Here is a 24,909-nt window from a genome sequence, read left to right on the forward strand (position 1 = left end):
CTGCTCACTTCAATTATTTAATACCCTGGGATGGACATCAGTTCTTTTCTCTCTACCTTTCTATTATTATTCTATTTCTAATTAGTTGTAACTGCCTGGCATGAGTAGTTGAAAATGAAACTCATTTCGTAAAATTATTAACATAGTTAATCTACACTGTTATAACTTAAAAGTCTTTTAAATAAGGCATTAAATAGGGAATTAAGTAAGTTTTATGCTACTTTGCCTTATCCATGTACTTTGAAGTCTGATTTACTCTCTCAACGTTCTCTAATTGCTAAACTCAGTGAAGTGATATTTGTCAGGGATGAATTTGAAGTTTTCCTCCACACACTTTCTGTTTTAGCTGACCACAGTGACGGTCCATTCATGAAACCCAAGGCGAGGCACGTCAGCTTGGGTTATACATAATTTAAAGCTCGAATGCTGCTGTAAATACATACTCTCTTATTACTACTACCAATGCATAAAATATTCATTGGGCAAGGGATTAAGATGGTGTTACATACAATACATCAAATGCGTGGAGTGCAAGTCCCTGAAGGTCAGGCTTCCGGTAAACAGAGCCGCCCACTTCCTGAAATTCAGATGCCCCTGGATGTGACCAGGAATGCCGACCGCACAGCCAGGCGAGGAGCACGTGTCCCGTGTGACGTGCACTGACGGGCGAAGACCAGACGACCTAAGAGAGGGATGGCAGGCAGCACCACCTCATCACCAAAGGTGGCGCTCCAGGAAGATCCCTCCTAACCCATACAGGCAGGGCAGGTGGGGTTGACTGTGGCTCTTATCGGGAGGGCCTTTGGGAGAAAAGGCTATCAGAAGACGGGTTGCTGACTCATCTCCACTGCCCAGCACAGGAAGTGTCCTTCAGTTCCACTGGCCCCAAGTGGGCCAGCGCTTTTATGAGCCAGCGCTGAAGCTCCACTCTGTCCCCTACGCCCCCGCACTGCCATGCCCAGCCATCCTCAGTTAAGGTAGAGGCCCAATTACATTAGCGAGCCATTAGCAGACTTCCACCAGGCAGCACACATACAGGGATCAGATGGTTGCTATCGGTCTGGGGTCTCCATTTGCACTGCTGTGGGAGACACTAGAACAGAGCAGATCACTGAGCATTTACTGCATTAGCATGTTAAGGGACAATAAGATTCTATTCATTAAATATCATGTTTATTCTTCAGAGTTTACTTAGTTTCATATTTTTGTGCTCTCTGTCAAAGGAGCATCGGGCTCTTCTTCATTAGCATTGGATGATGCAAGCGAAAAATAAACGAATGATTGCAGTGCCCTGTTCCAAGAACTCGTGACTCACTGACCGTCTCGATGACCTTTAGTGAACTGTCAAGAAAACGGGAATATGCAAGACCAACGGAGACTTACTGGAACAGCAAAGCATCAGCAAGAAACACACCCACCCACACAAATGCACGCAAAGCACAAGTACACACACTCTAATCGATTACCATAGAGAGACAGCTCACATGCGCACACACACACACGATACACAAAACCATACCAAGACACTCTGCAGTAACACACACACAGAGAGTGAACAAAAACAGCAACAGCTGGCCGGTGACACATGATCCCTGCAACACTCACACTTGGTGCGGGTGTTTCGCTTTTTCCACGTTGTTGTTGCATTCGGCCGTTTCCCAATCCATGTCATCCTCGTTTACTCTCAATCAAAACAGCCGTTAGGTCCAGTGATCCGGCTGGGCCATGGTCTACTTGACAGAGAGCTCCTCCTGTGTTTCTCAAGACTCTCCTGAGTGACTGATTGATCGCCTTGCCCTCTGGAGTATGAGGGCTGCTTTGGGTTGCACGGAGCACTGCTTTCTTCGATCTTGCACAGGTAAACAGATCTGTACATGTAGTTTTTTGGTTTTCTTGCCCCATGCTGTGTGTATTTATTCCATAGTTGTCAATAATGTCTCCTTCAACACAATATTCTATTGAGAAAAACTCAACAGAAGTCAATGCTTACCTACTTTATTTGGTCAATGGAGCTAGTTGGTTGTATCTAATTCTATAACTGTTATTCTAAGTCTTAAACCTACCACTGTCCAAAATTCTGTATTATTTGTGAAGCCCTCATCAGTAGGTTGGTACATCTATGATATTAATCTAGTTCTCCATTGCACCATTATATTCAGCTCTGTTTGTGCTGCATGGCATGCTGGGAGACTGACAGTGAGCTGTCAATCAAGCAAATTATATCTGGCTCTTTAACACAGGACTTTAGTGAGTCCAGACTGTAAACTAGTACACCAGTAAGATATATATGTAAACAATACGCAAAGTACTGACAAAGTTCCTCACATTATGCACAGACACAGAAAGGTTCTTCCTCAGTGAGAGATTCCAACATCTTTGGTTAATGTAAATCATACATGGGGAAAGTTTAAAGTACCAAAGTCGAGCGCTGACAGCCAGTAAAATGAATTGGTCATATAATGGCCAATTAGAGCGAATGTACCACCCCTCTCTTTCAGGCCGAGGCCAGCACAGTGTCCCAGCTCATCATCTGAAACCAGCAGCCATGCCTCTCGGCTGCCAAACGATCCGCCGGCAAGCAGAGAGAGGCCAGGGGAGCAGATATTATTTCCAAACAGAGCAAGACAGCCATTGCACCATGGTTGCAAAGAGTTACTGCAGATTAGAAAAAACTGCCAAGCACCATAGGCTCAAAGGTCATGGCAGGCCAAGGGGCTGGGTGTGAGCGGTGCACACTAAATGTTTTAGAAGGTGTTCTTGGCATTCCTTCAGTCCGGTAGTTGGCGCAGGTTCCCCAGGCCTGAGACCCATTGGGGGGGGATTCTGGCCTCACAACCAGGAAGAAGCAGTTGCTTCCTCCAGGAAGAGCTCAGTGTGTACGGGTTGGGTACAGTTCTGCTCGCAGCCCCCGCAGGTCCGTGATCGGTCTGAAAGCCCAGAGTAGAAACTGGAAATCAGAGGTTAAAATCGGAGGTGCTCTCGGCTACTCGGGTAGAGAACCAAGCCTTAAAATCCTGAAATCCTTAACAGGGAATCTGGAGTAGTGAAGAAGAAGAGGACGCTTATATGTGGTTTCTTATAGGCAGATGACACATTATACAAACCACATTGGTAAGGGGGACAGCAAACACAATGATTTAAGTGCCTTTTAATTCAAACCGGGAATCTGATTTTTATTCCTAATGACTGGCATTCCATCTCATTTTCGACCAGCCTTGGAAAATTAAGGACCCCACCAAACAGGCAAAGTACACGTATAAAGGCAGATGAAAGGCAAGCCCGTTCGAGATGTATTCTCTGCGCCCAAGCTCATTAGCGACCATCCTCTCGCCACACGGGGTCAAAGAATGGTCCGCGCGTCTGTCGCTGCCACTACCGCCTAGTTAGGACGCGCGTCCCAGCGACACGTATGGGACGGCAGATTGCGATTTAGCAGGACAACTCGTCCCACCTCTCTCAGAGAAATCTGCATAATGATCCTAAATGTGCAGGCAGAGCATCTAAGAGCTCCTTTGTCTCAGTGGGGGAGAGTGCCAGGGAAAAAATCTGAACGTGGAAATGCAGATCGACACAGCAATGCCTCCAGCACCCCCAACACACCCCCCCCCCCCCCCCTCTTTTTTTATGCCGGTCCACACCGCTGCACTTTAATCTCCATAAACGATACAAATAAGCCGCCCGAGTTCCCTTGTGAGTGTGTGTGTGTGTGTGTGTGTGTGTGTGTGTGTGTGCGCGCGCGTGTTATTCTGCACTGACAAGGCCCCTGACTGGGAAGTGCGTTTATTTTGCTTGTGTGTAATTGCAGCATGTGTGTGATGTTCCTAGGTGATTCCCATGTATTGACTGTAACCAACAGTCCGCAAAAAGCAAAGGAAAACCCATTTGGAGTAAAATAAATGAACATCATTATACACGCACGGATGATCACGAATGCCGTTTTGGGGAAAACACATGGCTCTCTGTTCCGATAAGGGCCACTTCCGCATGGTCACTAGTGCTTCCGACCTGCTCCATGAGGATACTAACAGAATCTGAACAAACAAACAAACAAGCCTTGCCAGGTTTGGGGGAGAAAAACAGCACCCCTGAGTTTTTCGGGGGTTTTAAGGTGTGCCGGCAAACGAAGGTAAAGTTCGTGTCATGTTTTGCTATGACATGATTGTCTCATGTTTTGCTAACAGCAGCAGCACCCTACAGAGCTTTTCAGAGTAGGCCTGTTGTAGCTTTGCCTCTAGTGACATTTGTCCCAGTTAAAGTAAGCTCAAAACAGACCAAACCAATGAACAGTCAGCCTGCTCGTAGAGAGTAAAAACTTCTACTTCTAACTAGAGAGATAACAGCCAGACAACTCCACAACCGGTATCCCTCAAACTAAATCAGGGTCATTGCATCTTTTAGATAGATCTGGTCATAACCAGACTCTTAAAACACTTACTAGACATTAGTGTTAGTAAGCACACAGAAAACCTGGGGAAAAAAACAACACTGACCATTGGGAATAGCTGTTTTCAACATCTAAGAGATAAAAACGTCTGCTTAGAAAGAAAAGAACATACACATCCCGCCCACATCGAGGGCAAAGAATTATAAAACACCGACATAAGCTACTGCCCGATGACCCAGTAAAAAACAAAAGTCTGGCAAGTTGCTTGGGACATTTGGGATAATGACCCAATCCGCCCATCACGGGCACGAGTCAGTGCACCTGCGAGTCTCGGCGGCCGAATTTAGTTTATCGAATGACGTATTTCACGGATTATATGCTGTATTCATGACCAAGTAAGAAAAGGAGCGTTTCGGCTCAGCCAAATAGGAAATATCTATTTCAACGCCCAACCATCTCGTAACGATTACGAGTTTTTTTAAGTTTTGACTATTTCGATTTAGTCGGTGACGTCACTTCAACGTGGTTGCGCTCACAGCGAAAAGTAAAGACAGACAGCCGCATGTTTGAAGCGTTTTCACATCATATATGAAGTAAAAGTAAAGACAGACAGCCGCATGTTTGAAGCATTTTCACATCATATATGAAGTAAAAGACAGACAGCCGCATGTTTAGCATTTTCACATCATATATGAAGTAAAAGTAAACACAGACAGCCGCATTTTTGAAGCACTTTCACGTTTCACATTATATATGAAGTTAATAACAACTGGTTCACATTTTGATACCTGAAAGGTCATTTCGTTTGCTTGTTCAAACTTAACGTAATTGCTGGAGCCGTCAACGGCGTCTGAACGCCTGAAGTCGCCTGAATGTTTTAATATGGGATGTAGGTGGTTCCCAGTTCAAAAAATCCTTCCCAGTTCCAAGGAATATGCTAGCAAAGCTTCAATGCACAGCATTCATTGCATTAATGCGTCATCGTGGCTACCTACCTAGAATAGTAAGATAATAACCTTAATGCCTGAGTGGTAAGCACTGAGCAACATGAGACAGTATTAAGCTTCATTCCCTTTAACTCAAATGACGGTTCGTGTTCGTGTCTCTCCGTCTCACGTAATTCCTCAATAGGCAGCACCATGATAACGTTGGTTACAATATATTTGAGCCTCAAACAACATAACAGCGATGTTTGTTTGCAATTGCAACCTTTATTGTGTCCTTTTAGGAATACAGCAATATTATAAAGAATATTATACATTTCCTCGACAAGCCTATGCTTATGCTACGTATTGCCAACTTTGATGAATTATCCGTCTTACGGAAAGTGTAATTTTTATTTGTATATTCCTTTACCCTCCTCTCCCCCATTTACGAAATCCGCCTCGCAACATCCGAGCACTGCTGAAGGGGCTGGAAGCAAAGCCACACGTCCAGAGACCTCACACCTCATACACTCTCAACACTCATACAGTCTGTGTAAGCTGAAAAAAACACTTGACACTTGGAGAGCCGGGGTCGCCGACCTAAACCGTCGAGGTATAAAGTAACGTACAGAGCAAATGCACGTTATAAAGCTGAACGAGACTGGAAACGCGCCCGCAGGAACGGTTACCGCCATGATGAAGGCACCTCAGACAGGCAGCGGTGTTCAGTCGGGCTACTAACGCCTCTCGGCTTCGCTGCTGCTTTGCCGTTTCTTTGGTACCCCGCGTCGGGGTATGTATGTAGGTTTACTTTTGATTTCTCTTTTATCTACTGAAATGTCATAGCCTTTATTCTCTGGAAACCTCACCCAGTTCTTAGAACGAGTCTCACCACAACCGGTATTCTTAGAGTTGAGTTAGCACTGGGGCATAAAGGTCCAAAAAGTTCTTTCTAAATACAGAATAAGGGCAAGGACTTAAAAAAACGTCCTGGCATTTTGTCTCATATTTCCTCTTTGTGTGTTAAATGCTTAAAATCACATGTTCGCTGAAGCTTTATGACAAGACTGCTGTCTTGGGGCTTGGAACGTAAAATAAAATGGTCAAACTCTCAGTCTTGCCAGTCAGCCAACCAATGTTAGCACTCAAAACCCAAACTTTTATCCAACACAAGAAGTCACGTGACTGAATATACTGGTTTCAGGGTTGTTGCCAACCGAATTTAATTAAGGCTGAGGAATGCTGTCTCTTGATCAACTCGTCGCCTCCTTCATTGGGTTCACGGCGGTTTTCCAGCTATGTCAGCTCTGTCGCGGCTTACGCAGAGATGGTGGAGATGTAGCAGGTGGTGGGGGTGACGCAGTCCATCTCGCATTACACCAAGTCTCTACATACGATGAGCGTGTGAGAACAGCGTAGCACGATTGCTTCTCGAGAACTGCATTAGTCAGTGTGTTTGGGTTTTGGGTGACGGCGGGACGACGCGGCTGCACGTGTGCAGACGCCTCCCCACGTGCACACGAGCTGACGCGTGTGCAGTTGGCTGGGCTTGGCTCGGTTTCCACACTGATGCCATTGTTAACCCGGTTCATCTCGGCGTTCGCACATGATCTTTCTCCGACCGTCACCACCAGCCCCCCCCCCCCCCCCGTTCCTCCCAACGTCCCCTTCTCTTGTGGCTCCAGATCTCGTTTCCTCTTCGCCGACGCATACGCATTCCATCGCAGGGGCACGCCGAAAACTTTATGAATGGCGGGAGACACTTCATTCAGCGGACAGCCCACGGGGTTGCACACGCGCCGTCTCGGTCACCGGCGCCGATAGCGAGCAGGAATGAGGAGGGTGGCAGTTTTGATGAAGGAGGCTTAAAGAGACAAAAGCTTTAGATCAGCTGACAGAGCCATGCCGGAAGCCAGCCGCACTCAATACGTGGAACAGCTGTTCTCCGTAATGCAACATGCGCTTCTAATTAAGTGCTAGATAAAAGAGTCACTAAACCACCAAACCCCCAAAAAAAAGATTGAAAGCAAAAGTTTAACTCGACGGTTTGTCTCAAAATAGCCTGTAAGTGTGGATCCCTGATACTATATTAGACTTTATCTCCATCAAAAAAGTAAAACACAAAATATTATAAACACACAATGAACATAAGAGCAAAATACATTTTTACATTTTACCTGAACTTCAAGTATTGGAATATCTCGGAATATCTCATTTGCACGTCATTGTGTGAAACTGAAGCTTCATTGTCTTGTTCAAACTCTGCTAATTAAAGACAGTATTACTAAGGTAGTCACAACTTACAGTACAAAACCCAGGGTCCAATAATGGGTAGACACTGGGGCATCAAGATATGCTGATGGGCTACAGGAACTGGCATTTCCCTACCAAGCAGACAGCTCCCCCCCCCCCCCCCCCCCCCCCTTCCTCCTCTTGCACCCTGTGCCCAACCCCACTTTCCTTTCCCTGGTGTTTGGTACAGTCAGTCTGTAACACTGACTGTGTCATTCAGAACTGTATCGCTCTGAGGGATTCACGGTGTGCGTGTGTGTGTATGCGCGCATATACAAAGCTGCACAAAACGAAACAAAACACCTGCCTTCACCCGCAAGGCAGGATTCACCTTTTGTGATGTGCGAGTGTCTTGTATTTGTTAAAAAAAAAAAAAAGAATAAAAAATATCAAAATAGGGACATGAAGGTGTATGAGTAGGCCAGTGTAAATGAGGGAAACGTCCCTTAAGTGTGCTGCAACAGAGGGACAGGCGGTTAAAGGGGCTGTGTTTATTTTGGTGCTGCGAATGAATCACCAGTATCTGCAGCCAAGCATTCAAAGAATGTTAACCCTTTACAGCCCAGCCTCTCTCGGTACTCTGGGCCTCAGCTGTCAATGGAAACCAGGTCAGGTGCTGTGGCAAAATGGGCCACTTGCTCCCAGCTCTGCCCTTGTTGGTCAGCTGGTTGGCGGACCGTGGGGCCTGCTCGCTGTACGCCACACGGCTGTGGATCCAGCCTGAGCACATGGACGGGGGGGGGGGGGGGGGGGGGGGGGTCGAAATGATGCAACAGTCTGAACTGATCTAGACCTCGTTTCCCAAAATCCTCAGTGTTAAGATCATCTTCAATGAGAGATATTTTTTCAGTATACACTTGTTCTATTATTTAAAGATGCTTTATAAAACCTAGACCTGATGGGTCAACGCAAGGCAATCCTCTAAATCTCATGTTAAATTCCTTTTAGGCTTGAAATAGGAGGTGGGTGGTTTCTTGCATATTTGGGACTGATTAATGCATTTAAAATTCCAGTCAGGAGCTACAACTGTAATTGGTGTTTATATGGAAAGCAGCAGGTAGGACTGTAGAGGAGAGAAGGAAAGCGAGATCAAAATGCCAAGCGTGGCGAAAGGTGTAATTCATTCCCCCAGTGCACACAATACTCCAGCGGCTGGAGGGAGGGGGAGGGGCCCTACAAAACCCCGGGGGAAGCTCGCCGTATCGAGCGTGCTGGATAAAGGAGGCAGGCGTCTGGGGCAGTAGGGAGGGCCTGTTTCCTGACAGCTCTCTCTCCGCCATAAGCCATTCCAGCAGGACCGCCAGGGTTACATTCTTTCAGCAGAGCTCACGAGCCAGGTCCCGTCGATGGGGGAGAGGAAAGGGGCGAGAGAGAGGGACTAAAACGCTCGGCTGGACTTACCGATGGAGACAAAAGCCCCCCCAGCCCCACCACAGACCACTATGGCAGGATGGAGGAAGTGATGGATGTCAAAAACGGGACGAAAGGAAGGAAAAAAAAGGTGGGGGGTATAAGTAGGTGGTCGAAGAACAAGAGAGAGGGGGTGAAAGAGAGAAAGTGCGTGGGTGGTGAGCACGTGGAGGGCAGACGCTGCTCTCCACCCCAACCCCCACCTCTCCACCTACCAGCTCTACCCCACAATGGAGGGGGGGGAACAAAAACATTTTTCCAGCATTAGCTCATGGACTGCATGAGAGGGGGCCCAACTGTGGCAGAACGCTTTCCTCTCTCCTACCCCGTTCTGCTCTGTAATCAGCTCTCTCCTTCTCCACCCCCCACTTCCCCCAAACGCCCACGCCTGCCCAAGCACACCAGCCACCCACGTGCACCCACCCACACACACGCACGCACCCACCCACTCATGCACACGTGCTCCTCCCACGGTTTCCCCCCCCCTTGTCTCGTACTGGAAACAGGAAAGGGTTCATTGACCTCTCTCTCTCTCTCTTTCTCTCTCTCTCTATCAGCTGATCTCACCCTGGCCTCAGGGAGAAGTATGAAAGGAATGCAGTGATGTGGGCGTGAGACAATCTGGCTTTGTTATCCTAAGGGTAACATTTAGGTAGGAGAGGGTTGAAGCCAAACGAGAGGGAGAATGGGAATACCCTTCTGTGTGGCTGCAAAATAAGCCTGCTATCACCTTTAGAACGGCTGATCAATTATTGATCAGTGACACTTTACTGACCCTGTCCCCAACACACACACACACACACACACACACACACACACATACACACACACAAAGCTTGGTAATTCTGCCTTACTGGGGGGAAAAAAGTACATCAGGTCTTCATTAAAATACAAAATTCTCTCCATTGAAATCCACTTGTAGCTAGTTGGTGTGTCACAACAGTAATGTGACTATAACAACATTGGCTTGGTTTTGCAGCTCACAATTATCTGGAGGCTCTAACAAGCTGTCCAGAAGCCAACAAAGCCAATTAGTGAGAAAGGCAGTTCTTTCCCCGAACTTATCTCTTCCCAGACTGAACAATAACACCAGGCGGTCCAATATGCCCCTGAGCTCCTGTTCCGCACTTCTGATAGAGACAGCGCCTACAATCGGCTCGTAATCCTTGATAAAGTAACTTTACAGCAACACAAAGGCCATGGCAGCGGCTGTGACCTCACTGGCAGATAAAAGTATGGAACAAACACGTTTCTCTAACAAGCTGTCTCCTTTATTTGCACGGGCACTGCTTTTTTGACCTGCTGAGCAAAGGGAAACACTACCTCGAATGATAGCACACAGTCCACAGCCTTAAAGGGAGCCACGGCATATATACACACTGTAGCTACTCTTTTAACGGAAAGCCATTTGTAACGGAAAGCCAAGTTTTTTAGTTTAGGCTTTGAAGGAAATATTCAGCTTTTGTTGCACGTTTGAAACTGGTAGGCTTTAATGTTTGATTTAAAAGCTGGCTTCTTTAATGTTTGATTTAAAGGGTCCAGAACTCTGAGCCAGTGAAAAGCTGGTTTGAGCACGATCTTGGGTGATACCACTTTAGGTGAGACACAAAAAGCTAACAATTTTTGTGTAACATTTTCCCTGGGACTAAATACAGAACACAGCGTATTGGTTGGGTGTTAACATTTTCCACGAAACTTTTACAGTCACGATAGTCATTTGGAAGGCAGAATTTAAGCCACACTCAAGTTTGTCGCATTGGCCATATAAAACGTACGCAGGAAACCAATAAAAAAAAATCCATGCCGTGTTCTAATACACAGAGTTGCTTTTGCTTTGAATGATCTCTAAACTCAGGTTTGTCTTCAGTTTGGCGATTTGACGTCCCCTTCAAGCCCCGTCAGTTGGGCTGGATCTCCGATTTGTTTCTCCTTTTGCAGGGGGAATACCAAGGGGACTTTCAATCTCACTGTTCACTTAAACACACCACAAGTCACAGGCATCTAAACTGGGGATTTTTACCTTTGCATTCATTTGCATTCGCGTCAAAACAGTATTTTTGGCCTCTTTTTCGTTTGCTTCGAAATCAAGTTTTGAAACCCCTGAATGTACATCGAAAAGACATACAGACATAGTGGGAGTCAATTTACGCTTTCAAGATGAGTGTGAAGCACCACAGAATTTTTATGCGAAAGGTTCACCGTATCATCGATCACAGCCTCCGTTACACACTGGGCCGAATAACTTCGGGGTTAATGATAAATGCAAGTTAAACCACTGTTAGACAGGAAAGGCATTCCCTTGGACCAGACACCACCGGTTTAAACCAGGTCCCACTGGTCATCATTAAACATTACAGGAGCCACCAGTGTGTCACGCCGCAATGCCAGAGATCAGCGTTCCGCCATTACACAGAACACAGACCTGACGAACGAGAGCTGCGTTTTTAGAAGTGAAGTTACGTGGGTGGAAGTGTCGGATATTTCCAGTTAATTGTCCAAAACAAGGGGGTGGCAGCACATTGTGAATCCAGTGACACAAATGCCACACCTTAAGCAACAATGGTCGCAATGGTTAGAGTCAATAGAAGGACTACTGGGCATGGTTAGGTGTGTGTCCGAACTTACATTGAAGCTACAAGACAGAGGTCAAGGTTCCATATCACTCACACACACACACACACACGCACACACACACACATTATATATATATATATATATATATATATATCATGGGTCCCAAACTTCAGCTAGTTAGGGAGAAAGCAAGCTTTATGGGACTCAGCTGTGGGACAGACATAACCCCATTCCAGTCACTGATAGAATAAGTAGAAGGCGTTTCTCAACCAGAACATACAGAAGGGGATTTTTGAGATTCTCAAGGACAGGAGTGGAGAGTTATTGAGAACAGTAACCGTCAACTTTGTAAGTGTCCATAGCCAAAGAGCAGCAGAAGAAGCCAACATTTCTCCACAAGCTGCACAAGACCTGCAGGCTCTTCACTGAAAGCCTGAGAGATAAACACCTTGTGAGCCAGTGTGGGGTGCAGACAGCTAGGAAGACGAGTGGCAGGGAGTGTTGCTATCTCTCTGTCTGTCTGTCTGTGTCCCTCACTCTCCTTCAATCTCTCCCACTCTCTCTCCCTCAGTCACTCTCTCTCACTCTCTCTCTCTGCCTATATCCCTCACACTCCCTCCCTCACTCTACCTTTCTCACCCTACCTCACTCTCTCCCTCACCCTCTTTCCCTCATACTCACTCTCCCTCACACTCTACCTCTCTCACTCTACCTCACTCTCTCCCTCACCCTCTCTTTCCCTCATACTCACTCTCCCTCACACTCTACCTCTCTCACTCTACCTCACTCTCTCCCTCCCTCACTCTCTCTCTCTCTCCCCCCCTCACTCTCTCTCTCCCCCTCACTCTCTCTCTCTCCCCCTCACTCTCTCTCTCTCCCCCTCACTCTCTCTCTCTCTCACTCCCAGCTCCTTGCTCCACTCCCTCCATTCTCCCCTTCCTCATGCGCCTCGATGTCCTGACACGGGTGACTCTGTCCGCATGAGATTCTGTTTCCTCTGCTCCGTTATCTGGATCTCTGCGCGATGTTTTGCATGCTTGCATGCGTGCATGCGTGCGTGCGTCACACGGGTGGGTATTTTCGGCCCTCCGGGGCCCGAATGCGGCCGCGTGAGAGGGAGAGGCCGGACGGTCCCTGCATTTGCACCACATCAATGGCTCGGAGCGGCCGGTCTGGACTCCCCTGCACCCAGGGGCCTCGTTTGTAGCTGGGCCATCACCGGATGATCACATTACCCACAAAGCCACGGGGATGGAGGAGGAAGAGGAGCGTTGCCTCTCTGCATCTGGCACAGAGCCCAGGGCACGCGGCCCAAACCTCAGAGCTGCACTTTAGTGCCTGCTGCATATCCTTAAGGAAATGAGTCCTTCATGTTCAGGTTGCTATCGTCGTGTGACCGAGCAACCAATGCCAGAAACGAGACAATGCGATGTTTAAGCTTAATATAGATTTTTACAATTTTCACACACAAATATTCCCATAATTGTGTATGCATCAGAAGTCAGTGAAATTAAGATCTTTGTCTTAAACCTTGATGAATAGATTCTAGAAAGTTATGCTACTTGCTTATTGCTGCAGTGATCCCTGTTTAGAAATCCAGTTTCTTCTGCCAACAAGAAACTCAAGAACACAGAACTCCCAAAGTAAACCTAAATTCAACAGTGACTAAACACACAAAACACATTCTGGATGTCAAGCAAACCTAGGAATGTGGTCTGGACGGTGAAACGTTGCCTCGTGTTGATGATAATCCACAACCACCTCTTCCCATAGTGCATTCTGCCTCGGAAAGCCACAGCATATAATGCAGACGTGTTCGAGGTCCACTGCACTAGCAGAGCAAGCGCTGGCCTCTCACACGTCACACAGCTGCCCGAGAAAAGTGTGCGCTCCCCTCCCCAGACGGCCACACATCCCCACCGCAGTGGAACATGGCAGCTTGTGTCTTTCATCTCAGCACACAGGTGAGCACGGCACCGCCCCCCCCCATGCTCTCCATCCTCGGTCTGGCACCATCAAAGAGCCCCGGCAGCGTGGCAGAGAGGGGGTGAGGTGCCCCACTCCCGTGCTACCATCCCTTTTCGTACTTAAGCAGGCATCGGCATCGCAAGGCCAAGATGCCTGGGGCGACGTCTGAACCGAGCGAGGGCTGGACTCTGAAGGCACGCACTCAGGGGGAGGGGCCACTTGTTTGTCATCCACTCACAGCGCAATTCAGATCTTCAGGGCAGGCCTTTAGGCCGGACGCAACTTCAAAAGAATCCTTCGCTTCTTTTTTAGCCCCCCAAAACGGACGCTTTATTAGCCATCGTGATATGTTAGCCACCACTGTCTGTTCTTAAAGTGGTGATCAGGCTACTGGTGGAGCTGAGGGTCTGGTTAAGCGTGGCTCTCTGATCCACGTGGGGGCCAGTTCCTGAGCTCCTGGGACTGCAGCCCAGTGGAGGGCACGAGGTCAGGCAGACAGACGGTCTCTGTGATGAGCCTGTGCGTGAAGCCGCACCACGGCCATCCCATAATCCAGGAAATCCCCATGGCACCAGAAATATGAGGAGACCTGCATGTCTCCGAGATGACTCTCAATGCAACACCCGGTGTGTTACGGAAAGCACTATTACAAAAGTGTACGATAGAGAGCACCTCTGGTCCCCGAACCATCCTATAAATAAAGATACACGTGCGAGTGTGTGTCTGCATGCTCCCATAGCATCCTGGGTAACTGACACCGGAGCAATGTTGAATTGGTCAAGGATAATGCCAGGGGAGTAGTCCTTTCATACACGGCATCTAACGGAGGAGCCCAGCTAAAGCCTAGCCCAGCTCAGGAAGAGCAGGCAGTTTAGTGCTGACGAGATCTACTGCATCAAACACACACCAACATCCTGCACCTGCACTAAACAGAGCAACTAAGCCAGTGTGTTGGACCAGTGCATCAGGGCAAGAACATATGCTGGTCCACCATGTTCCCATAGGCAGGAATGCTGGTTCTTTCTACATGTTGGGTTATGTTACCATTAACGGCTGGACACTAGACCATAAAAAAGGGATGCATCTGAGCTTCCAGTGAAAGTGTGTGTAATGTTAAAAGAGAAAGATTGCTTCAACCCCCCCCCCCCCCCCCCCAAGACCATAAATAATTCATCCAGTAACGGATGAACCTAAAATAGATAATTACTGTTTGACTTATTCCAGCTTTGATTCTGCCATATCTGGCATCGGCACAGCTCTCGCTCGGTCCTATCAGGAAATAAGAGCTTATTAACATGCACCAGAGGCTCCTGGGCAGACTCCACCTCCTACCCACCACTCCTGCCAATCAGAGCACGCGCAGACCGTCGAACAGCAGCCTGAGAACGCCGAGACGTGCTCAGAGGGAAGACCAAACACTGCACCTGAGCCAAGCCTGCAAATGGGAAACACACACACACACACACACACACAGAGTGCGGGCTGCAATGCCTGGCATTCATTTTAGAAAATGGCAGGGAGGTTCTCTCTTAAAAGCTTGATCTGGGGAGGTTTGAGTTTGGAAGTTTTCCCTTGGTAGAGAGGATGTCAGAAATTTGTTACACGTTTCATCTAAAAACATGTAAAGCTTTATGGACCAATTTTTCTCAACGTGTACTGCAGCAATTTTAAGTAGTTACAAAAATCAATCATGAATTTAAGGCCTGCAGTTTATCTGATTTGGAGATGTTAGTGATGCAAATTGCACAAACTTGCAACGGTCTTACCATTGAGCTCCCAACATGCTTCTAGACCTGCTGGCTGTGTATGCCAGTATGCCTGCGATGACCCACAAAATGACAAACTGGTTTGATTTACTCATTTGTGTGGATTAATTTGTTGATTCATATCTGGATTTGACTACAGCTCGTATGTGCGGGAATTTCCCACATTACCAATACTGGTCTTACAGGAATTATAAAGGTTATGCAGAGTAGCCACAATCCCAATCTGAAGTTCATGTTGGAAACGTGGCTTGACTGTGTGTCCCGCAGACCCGGATACTGTCCCGAGGGAACTAAGTCTTGTAGGCATGTAAAAGAGGGGTATTATTTCCGTTACTTTTTTTGGAGGGGAGGGGGGCAGCTCTGGCCCACAGATAACAGCTGGCAGAAAGTGTTATTGGGGGGGGGGTCACAGAGCTCGTGGTGCCGGGTGCCAAAGGCTCAGCAGATGGCAGGCGAAGGAGCCAGGGCCGACCCAGAGGTACTGGAGGGGTGTGGGGGTTGGCTCTGGTATGTCGCCGCTCCAGAGGCTACCAAGAATCTACTCACTCCAGACAAAAGTTGCACCAGCAGCGATCCGGACATGGCCGGCCACACGTCGTCCAACCCACTCACAGACAAAGGACTCAAAGATCTCTGAATGTAGGCCCTCCCCCATAAAGACCCAGTGAGAGAATGGAGGGCTGCTTTTACTGAATGAGATCAATCTCCAATACACCACCGCTATGCTTACGGTAACCAGCAACAGTACACAAGCTCCCACAAACGGTTCCACAATTCCAAAAGGATTTTAAAGAAAATAAAAACATCTGGAAGGACTTTGGTTTAAATTCTATTTTTAAAAATGTCAAAAACTAGTATGCAAGAAAATGCAAGAGACAGAGAGAAACAGACAGACAGACTGTTATTGAGCACATCTGAAGGAGATAAAGAAATCCATACACTGTTCCCAAGCTAATTCGATTAGCCACCCCCTGACCTGCCTACACCAACTCCCACGACTTAAGGTCCTGGCAGCAAAAGACACAGAGGCTTAGCCATGTAGCGAATGAGCTATAGGGTTCTGTTTACATTCTGCGCTTCAATATGAGCCTCCGGCCTGTTTGACTGCCTTTGCAAGTGTGTGGCTTTTGTATCCTTTTTAGTGATGTGGTGGTGTGTGTCTTTGTGTGTGTGTGTGTGTGTGTGTGTGTGTGTGTGTGTGTGTGTGTGTGTGTGTGTGTGTATCTACAACAGGGGGATGTGGATTTACTGTAAAATGCCTCTCTGAGCCAACTGTCAAAGCCGACATCTGTGTAGGAGGTTGAATCAGACATCACTGAAAGACAGGCCGCACCATTCTGCCGGGATTATATATATAAATATATATATAAATCTGATTCCCTTTTGTCTTTCTGACAGAGCTGCGTCAGAGAGAAGGTGCCTTTATTCACAAAGGTATTAGGTTCTGGCCCACTGTGGCATCAGAGCGCCTTGGTCTGAGATAAACCAATTCACCACGCATAAGGTACCTAACCAAGACGTGTGCGCCCTCACCCTGCGTGCGGCCTGCATGCCAGCCGGAAGGAGGGAAATACTTGTTGATGCAATGGAGCGGTGAGGTGGGCACAGCCATGGGGGTTTGGGCACATTGTTCCCCTGTCCAGACAGGAAAAAAACAGCACTGTGCTGAGATAATGATTGTGGCATTATCCTAATATGTCTGGGATCGAGTGCACTCTCTCCAATGAATTCTCCAGGCCAGACAGATGCCCCAGTCTTAGGAATTAGGACTGAGGACATGCGTGTGGATTTTCCACTTTCTATTGGTCGCTTGGGTGCTCTGACCCCGTTGGGTGCTCCGATCCGTCTGCGTTCTCTGAGGATCTGTGTAGCAAGCAGTACCGACTACAGACCAGAACCTGCACGCTCCGATTATGAAAGCCAAAAAAAATATCAGCGTTGCGGCATCAAAGGCAAACAAAGTTTAAACTAATTTCAAGGTCTTCTGATCAACACAACCCATCAGTTTGATTGGTCACCAGTTCAAAAATGAATTTAAACAAAGTAAAAAATAAATAAATCCTCTAAGACATACACACTTAACGTCAACAAACCCAAACTCCTGTCTGAACAACACTGAAAGCACCACACACACAGCAAAGCCCGACATTTTAAATGGGTTGCAACTCAATTTCTTGCAATTATCTATGCCCAACATCTGTATTCCTAGCTGTAATAACCACCAACAGTGCAGCCAGTGCCCATAACCCAAGTCTAAACCCCCATGAGCCGTCAATCACACTGCTCTAAAACCACCAGCATCACAGATGCCCGTCAAAGCCCCTGGGTGATGCAGCCGCCCCGTGTGCGTGGAGAGAGAGAGGGGTAGTCCCAGAATCTTTCTCTCCAAGGCTGTGTGACCTGTTCAAGGAAACAGGTGACTAACACACCAAAAAAAAAAATTTCATTTTCACTCAAGGTTATTTTTTTTCTGACTCAACGCTGGTTTCACTGAGCTAAAGTGAGAAGACGGAGATAAAGGATAAGGGACGTTATGCTGCTCTTTAGACGTCTGTACCTGTAGGTGTTTATTTTTTTCCCCCTGCACCGAGCTCTCACTTTCTGCTGAGCCCGTCTATCACGTCCAATTTGTCCTCGCCATCTCTGATCTACGCCTTTGTTCGAGAACAGAAACATGCTGAGGGGGCAAAATCAAAGACACCAGGCTGCTGTTTGCGGAGTTTTGTATTCGTTTTGACGGTTTCATTAACACTTGATATTTCCATTCCATTTCCACACCCTCTCAAAAGTCTGTCTGTGTGTGTGTGTGTGTGTGTGTGTGTGTGTGTGTGTGTGTGTGTGTGTGTGTGTGTGTGTGTGTGTGTGTGTGTGTGTGTGTGTGTGTGTGTGTGTGTGTGTGTGTGTGTGAAAACACAAAGGTCACGAAGGATGGCCCCCTGGCAGGGAATCCACAGAGTCAACACCTTATGCTCCATCCTGCATAATGCACCTTTTTGTAAACTAAGCCCACTGCTATTAGGTTGGTCCTTAAGGTAAAAGGCATCATGTGACCCTACAACAAGCAGACCAGCTCTCAGACCAAGAAACCCCTCCCTCCGCCCTCAGGAGAGGAAGACACACCCTACACCAGCACCTGGGCAGGAAGCAAAAAAATATAAAGATGAGGAACAACGCTTTCTCTCCTCCATCATCCATCCAGGATAGCTAGCTTTTTGTCCTCTCTCTCTCCATTTTATCCACTTGTCTCCATCTTTTCTTTCCTATTCTCTCTCCTTCTTAACCCTCCTGTTCCCTGTTCGTCAGACCATTACAGTTCGCACCAGTGTTCAGCACACCAGCTTTAGTACAGCAGGTTTGTTTGAAGCCATACACATCAAACTGTCAGAAAAGACAAAAAATAACTCCCTTTCTTTCTCTCTTCTTTCTTTTTTGTCTCTTTTTTCACATTCTGCGTTCAGTGTCTACATCGCTTTCAGAAACAATGTCACATGAAAGGCACGCACAGGGCCCGGGCTCTGGGGGGGCCAACAGCAACACTGTGGCGGCATGTCTCATCTGCCCCGCCTGCTTTCGGTAAATGCCCCAACACGACACCCGCCCACAAAAGGCACAGGTGGGGTCAAACATGCCTCTAAGGCAAGGAGCCACCAGTTACACACACACACACACACACACACACACACAGGCGCGTGCAGCAACGTAAGGAACCACAGGTGTGCAGTGTGGGGGTTGAGCACCTACGCGATTCTAGCCCAACTAAACAAACTTCAGTACAGGCACCATGGTTGGTGCTTCAGCTCAGTGACAAAATGGGGATTGAATTTTTACTGCATTTAGTGAATTTGCACCAAGGAAGTCCCTGATAATAATTAAAGCACACACATGCTTCCTTAAGCGTGGCTTTCAGCAGTTAAGAGGACGGTTGCCGCGTTGGGCTTCGGTGGGGTAATGCACCCTTTGTATTTTTTTTTTCAGCATATTTTGACAACACCCAGTAAAACAGATGTTCATAATTAAACTGGCAGTGGCGTTTCTTTGAATTGTCATCCAAAGAGCAATGAAATCAAAGTGAAACATGACAACTGCCATCAAAGGTTTGGAGGGAAAGAAGGGGGTTCTCTAGGTACTGTTTATAATGACCACAAACATAAACCTTTCTTTTTCTAAAATTTGTCAGCATATAGCAGATCAATAATAACACCGAATTATAAAAGCTTGCAGAATTACACAAAAAACTCCATTATGGCTGAACTGTTAATTGCAGCCATTTCACTGTGTAGGACAGTTCTGTGGAAAAGCTAAATATAATTGCTGACAGACTTAGTAGTTCAGTAGTTTAGCGACAGGGCAATTATAACAACAGCAAATGTAAAATGGGGGGGGGGTCCTGTAATTCAGCAACCATTTAGAAACTGCAAACGTGGTAATGAACAATCCAGTAAAAGGACACTACAACACCCACAATTCTAAATAGTTAAGCAAACTTTATCTAGGCTTATGTGGCATAGACGTTTTTGTGCTTTTAGCAAACAGCTCCGTTCCTACTTAAAGGTCCTAGACTGCAATCAACTTCAAATCAATTATGACAGTAGTGCCTTACAACATTTCAGTGTTGGTTCAGGGTCCTGAAATGATCTACGAATGCCTGTTGTTTCTGAAATATGTGTGGAATAAGAAAAGAAGATGTATTTTTAAGCAAGCTTAGGGAAACAAGAGAGATGAACATCTCAAATTCAAAACTGAATTGTGATAGTAATCTTTTCTGACAAATAATTAGGAAGAATGACTATTAAAGATATACTCCTTCAGTATTACGCGAGTGCAGGAACGTGTATTCCTCTTTAAACAAATGTGTTGTTTAAAAGCAGGTCTTACATACATGAACCAAAAAAGCAAAATAATTGTGCTATCTCTTAATGTATATGAGTTAGGAGAACAAGTCCTATTCAGAATGGGCTATGCTAGACCTCCTGGACAACCCTCACTCTTCCATGTCCACTCAAAAGCAGGTGGTTATGACCTTGGTTTACTGTTGGAGGTGTCACTAGCAGTGCTAGTGGACAAGCTCCCCTGAGACAAAGCACTTCACAGCCAGCTGCTGTGGTTCAAGAGAACCATATTCACCATGTCAATCAGACATGAATTCAATTCAGGCACTTCGCTTTGGTCATGACTGGAAACACCCACCAATTCTGTCAATACGGTTACCAAGCCTGCATTTTGCATTGAGCAAAGATAGGCCTGTTAAATTCTTCAGAAAGTGAATTCACAATTCAGTCAAAAAAAAGGGGGAGCAAAGTGATCCGAAGGTCCTGAAGGCATGCTGGGTAAAAGGATATGCCCCGCAGGGAGGCGGGACTAACGGTGATGAAACAGCATGGTTCTTCACAGTGGAATCATGTACACCCTGCAGACTGTGCGATTATTCTGGCCGCTTTATCCAAGGATTAATGAATCACTTTAATTTAAAAGGTGGATAATAAGTCGGCATTAAGTGCGAGAGGAAAGGACATTTCTTTCGGACAGCAAAGCAAATCCATCTGACCAATTTAGGGCCAAATGAGAGTCTTTTGTGCTCCATTTTTAGCACCCCTTACTGGAGGGCATGAATAACCAATAATAGTGCTCTTGTATGTGACATGCTTGAGAAAAACAATTAGGCAATCAGGATTTTCTATTTAACTACTCTACATAAGAAGCAATTCTAATATTTTCAAATTACAGCAAAATACTGTGATTTGGTGAACCATTAGCATGTTGTCATGTGACTTCCAATGATTCTTTTTTCCCCCAAGAAAGTCTTCAAGTACCCTGAGCAAACGCTTCCATACGTTAGCAAGAGGGCCTTAATATATCATTTATTCAAGGGTGAAGTTACAGCTGAGCATATAACTTCAGCTTCTCAATATGCAGCTTCTCAATTGGCCAAATTACATCAACATCAAATGAACTGATGAACACAAGTGATGAGTTTTATGAACTCAATCACAAAGGATAGTTTATCCAGTTGCGGATTTGCTTAAAAACCTTGCAAGTAGCATATAAACCAAATTTGAAGCAATTGCTATATTTGAAAAGAGCAAAATAATCCATAAGGAACATGTTTGAAAAGTATCAATATAAAAGATCATCTGAAAGAGCCCAGAAGCATCCTGAGTCCCTGGTGACAGCACGTCCCAGCACAACAAGAATACAACCCATCCAAAAAAAAACTTGCATATTTTCAAAGCAGCTGAGAGCAAATTAAAAGACGTAAAGTGTGTAGTGTACGTTCCTCGTTTTCTGCCTAATTCCCTCTACAATATCGGTCTTAGCGCAAACTCTGCGCATGCTTTTCATAACAAAATGAAATAAATTACCCAGTGATTGCCTCCGGACACGAGCACTGATGCCTTGTGAATAATGCAACCACAAGTTAAAACCTCATTAAAGGGATTCTGTGCTAACTGTGCTTTTGAGCAAAGGGCAAGGCTACGTCTGGAGACCGTCCGCGCAGACGGGTCATTTCTCCTGGCTCTGAATGGCAACCTCCCTCCATTACACATTCTGTAAGAGAGGCCTTGACTCATTCTCTGAGTGACCTGTGGCAGAAGTAATGACTGTCGTTAATTTTGCCTCGGTCCACGTGCAGACCGGACAGGAATAATGTCCCCTCTGGGCCACTGTCTTCCCACCTGCGCATCATTTGGCCGGCCATCCCTGAAACTAGGCTAACCTGCACGCAGTCTGTGTAGAACTGTACCACGCCTGCTCCTAGGATTCAGATTAAAGGAAGAAAATAACATCCATGTGCTCACGCTACGTCCAACATCATTTCATTTTTCGATGCAATGCAGCATCGCAGTCATGCTTAGGGATTTTCCAGTTCGTATGGCCAGTTGTGAGGGGTCTTCCTGGATGAAATGAAGGTCGGTGTGACCAGCACTCCAAGGTTACTGCAGTCCGCACAGTCAGACGGCACACGGAGCCTCATCCTCTCGTATGAAAGTGCACGGAGCCGTCATGGGCTGCTTCAATCCACGCCGTTAATTATTCAGCACAGAAGCAGCGCAGTGCAGTGCGGGAACGAGGCTGCAGTAACAGAATAACCCCCCACCCCACACACACACACACACACACACACACACTCACCCCCACCCCAAATGTTTCCCCAAAAATGAAGTGCTTGCATATCTCACTGCAGAATACATTTGTTTGAGGATGTGCTGGCGTTTTCACTCACTTCCTCACCCCAGGCAGTGTGTCCTAGTGCCGCGAGGGCTCAACCAGAAGCAAATCTCAGGGACAGACAATTACTGCTCCCTCTAAACATCTGGCCAGCAGTGGCAGGGTGCGGTGTGGCGAGCTGCCCTCTACAGTGATGGCAAGAGGGGCTCCCGTGTTTCAAAGAGGTAACAAACGATGGCAGAGGAGTCATGGCAGACTGGAATCACCCACAGCTTGAGAACCTTTAGATGAAACACGTTGTACTGCGCGGGTTGGGAGAATCACCCCTCACAGAGCAGCTGCCAAGGGACATGTGTGATGTGCAACAGAAAATGAAATTCCATTTTCCATATGGAGTAGGAGGGTGCGGTTAATTTCGAGAGAAGAGTGGTGTCTCTGAGAGACCTTTGCCTTATTTGAAGAGACGCGTGGCCTATGAATTTATAAGTTATGTAATAAAAGTAATGTGGTGGGCAAAGCAAGCCAGTTGGACCCCCCCCCCCTCCCCGCCATCCAAACTTACCCAGCCACCATTGTCCTGGATCCAGTTCTTCAATGGGCCATTCAGGTAATCTGTCATCCAGCGTGCGATGTTATCTACCTGTGAAGCCATCTCTCTGTTGACGCTCTCCACACACATTGTCCCCCCAAACTCAAGAAACGCCACAATCCGCCCCCAGTTGGTCCCGTCACTAAAGAGCTCTTCTATCACCGCGCTGAACTTGCGCTGCGCGGTGCTCGGGGTGAAATACAGTTGGTTTGACATCGCGGTGAAGTCTCGCTGGTACATCCTCTCAATCTCATCACCGGCCTCCCTCAGAACCCGGTTCAGCCTCACATGTGGGTCAGGTTCTGGGATAGGGCACATGGGCTCCTCGTCTCCCGACGGGGCCCGGGGATCAATAACTTCCCTTAATCCGTTATTTGGAGCATCGTCCTCCACTTCTGCAGGGTGAAATTCCCACACATATCCTTTTTTCAAAAGTTTGTGATAAATATACTTCTCCACGATATCCCGACTGTCATATGGACTTATATTTGCCATGTTGATGAATTCAGCTGATGCAGGCACGATGGAGAAGCGCTTACTCAAATATACATCTTACAAACGGCATATGATGCGGTGTCTCGCAAAAACAGCGTCTCGCCTAAAGAAATAAAACCAAATAAACGGGCGATATTCACATTGTTCATTATTTTACACGCCAGAACCGCTTTAACCTCAATGGGGACGAGCAACGCTTGCGTGATGAATTAATCTGATAAGCTCCAATGCAGGCGATATGGAGTAATTCCCCAACTCCTCGTATAAATCTGCATTTGATCCAGTGTGATCACGCACGCTTAAGATCCCGCAACGGTCCAGTTCGCGACGGGACCATCGAGGCGCGTCAGTCGCGACGCGTCAGTCGCGGCGCGCAAACGCACGCAACGCCCCTTCAGTAATGAAAGTTCAGACCATTGAAGCGGTATTCCAACGCAATATCGTCTCTTCAAGATCTTTCCCGTGAAAAAGACACCAAATAAAAACGATACAGTTGTAGCAAAAGCTTGTTTTGTTCTTGACGGCTGTTATAATTCCACTGGCATTTCAGGTCCCAGAAAGACGGAAGAGAATTCAGCAGCGAAGTGAGCTTTCGAAAAGCAGGGTTTCCCTACAAAAAATACTGGATCTACCTCGGTTTTTTGGCAAAGGGGGAGTTCCGGTACTTATCTGTGAAGAGAGAACCGCTGCGGATCCCGGTAGAGTGTTGCAGGACTGAAGGTCGCTGCTGCGCTTCACACGCATGACGCCGACGTTCTCATTCAGTCTGGCTCCTCACCAGCTGCTGGAACTGGAACCTGAGCGCACAAGCAGCTCCGAGGGGTGGCACCTCCTCCACGTCACCCATTCAATCTTTTCACATCAACCATTAGCGGTCCAAACGTCTCTGACCCTCAGTGAACGTGAAATAGGCTGAAATGGGTTTTTTGTGCAAAGTTGGAGATGCTTCCGATTTGAGTTTTGATGTTTGTAGCGACGATCCATCCGTCCTGGTGCTTAATAATTTGAATTGCACAGCAACTTTAACTTGCAAATATATCGGACCTACGCTACATTGTGTCCACCGAAACTTTTTCACTCTGGAAAGAAGCAGGCTTCTCATAACGTGAACAGAGTAATGTGTATTAATTCAATTATATATGACCATGTATTATATCTTGTATTTTAAAATACGTGTGTATTTTATCTTGCAACTGAAATGTGCTGGAAATAATGGCAGACATTTCGTTTTAGATTTGTAATGCTCTAATATCGTCACATAAACTCAAAAAAGTGAGGTCAGATAGTCTCGTGGTTCATCTAGGTTCTTAATGAAGTCTGTCCTTCATGCTTTGATAG

General features: G+C 46.7%; 1 protein-coding gene and 1 long non-coding RNA gene across 2 annotated transcripts in view; both read right to left on the reverse strand.

Moving 5' to 3' along the window:
• bcl2a (BCL2 apoptosis regulator a) overlaps nucleotides 1-24,393 on the reverse strand; it is a 38,600-nt gene extending 14,207 nt beyond the window's left edge. The window contains exon 1 of the mRNA XM_077012219.1: nucleotides 23,050-24,393. Coding sequence (XP_076868334.1) covers nucleotides 23,050-23,571 — 522 coding nt within the window. The 5' untranslated portion in view covers nucleotides 23,572-24,393. The remainder of the gene's footprint in view (nucleotides 1-23,049) is intronic.
• On the reverse strand, nucleotides 6,506-7,688 carry LOC143518230 (uncharacterized). Its single transcript, XR_013132106.1, has 2 exons — nucleotides 7,615-7,688; nucleotides 6,506-7,174 (listed from the first exon to the last, which is right to left on the reverse strand). It is a non-coding gene; the product is annotated as an uncharacterized LOC143518230 (long non-coding RNA).
• Nucleotides 24,394-24,909: the final 516 nt, after the last annotated feature.

Source organism: Brachyhypopomus gauderio, chromosome 7 (assembly GCF_052324685.1).
Source record: "Brachyhypopomus gauderio isolate BG-103 chromosome 7, BGAUD_0.2, whole genome shotgun sequence".
Classification (NCBI taxonomy): domain Eukaryota; kingdom Metazoa; phylum Chordata; class Actinopteri; order Gymnotiformes; family Hypopomidae; genus Brachyhypopomus; species Brachyhypopomus gauderio.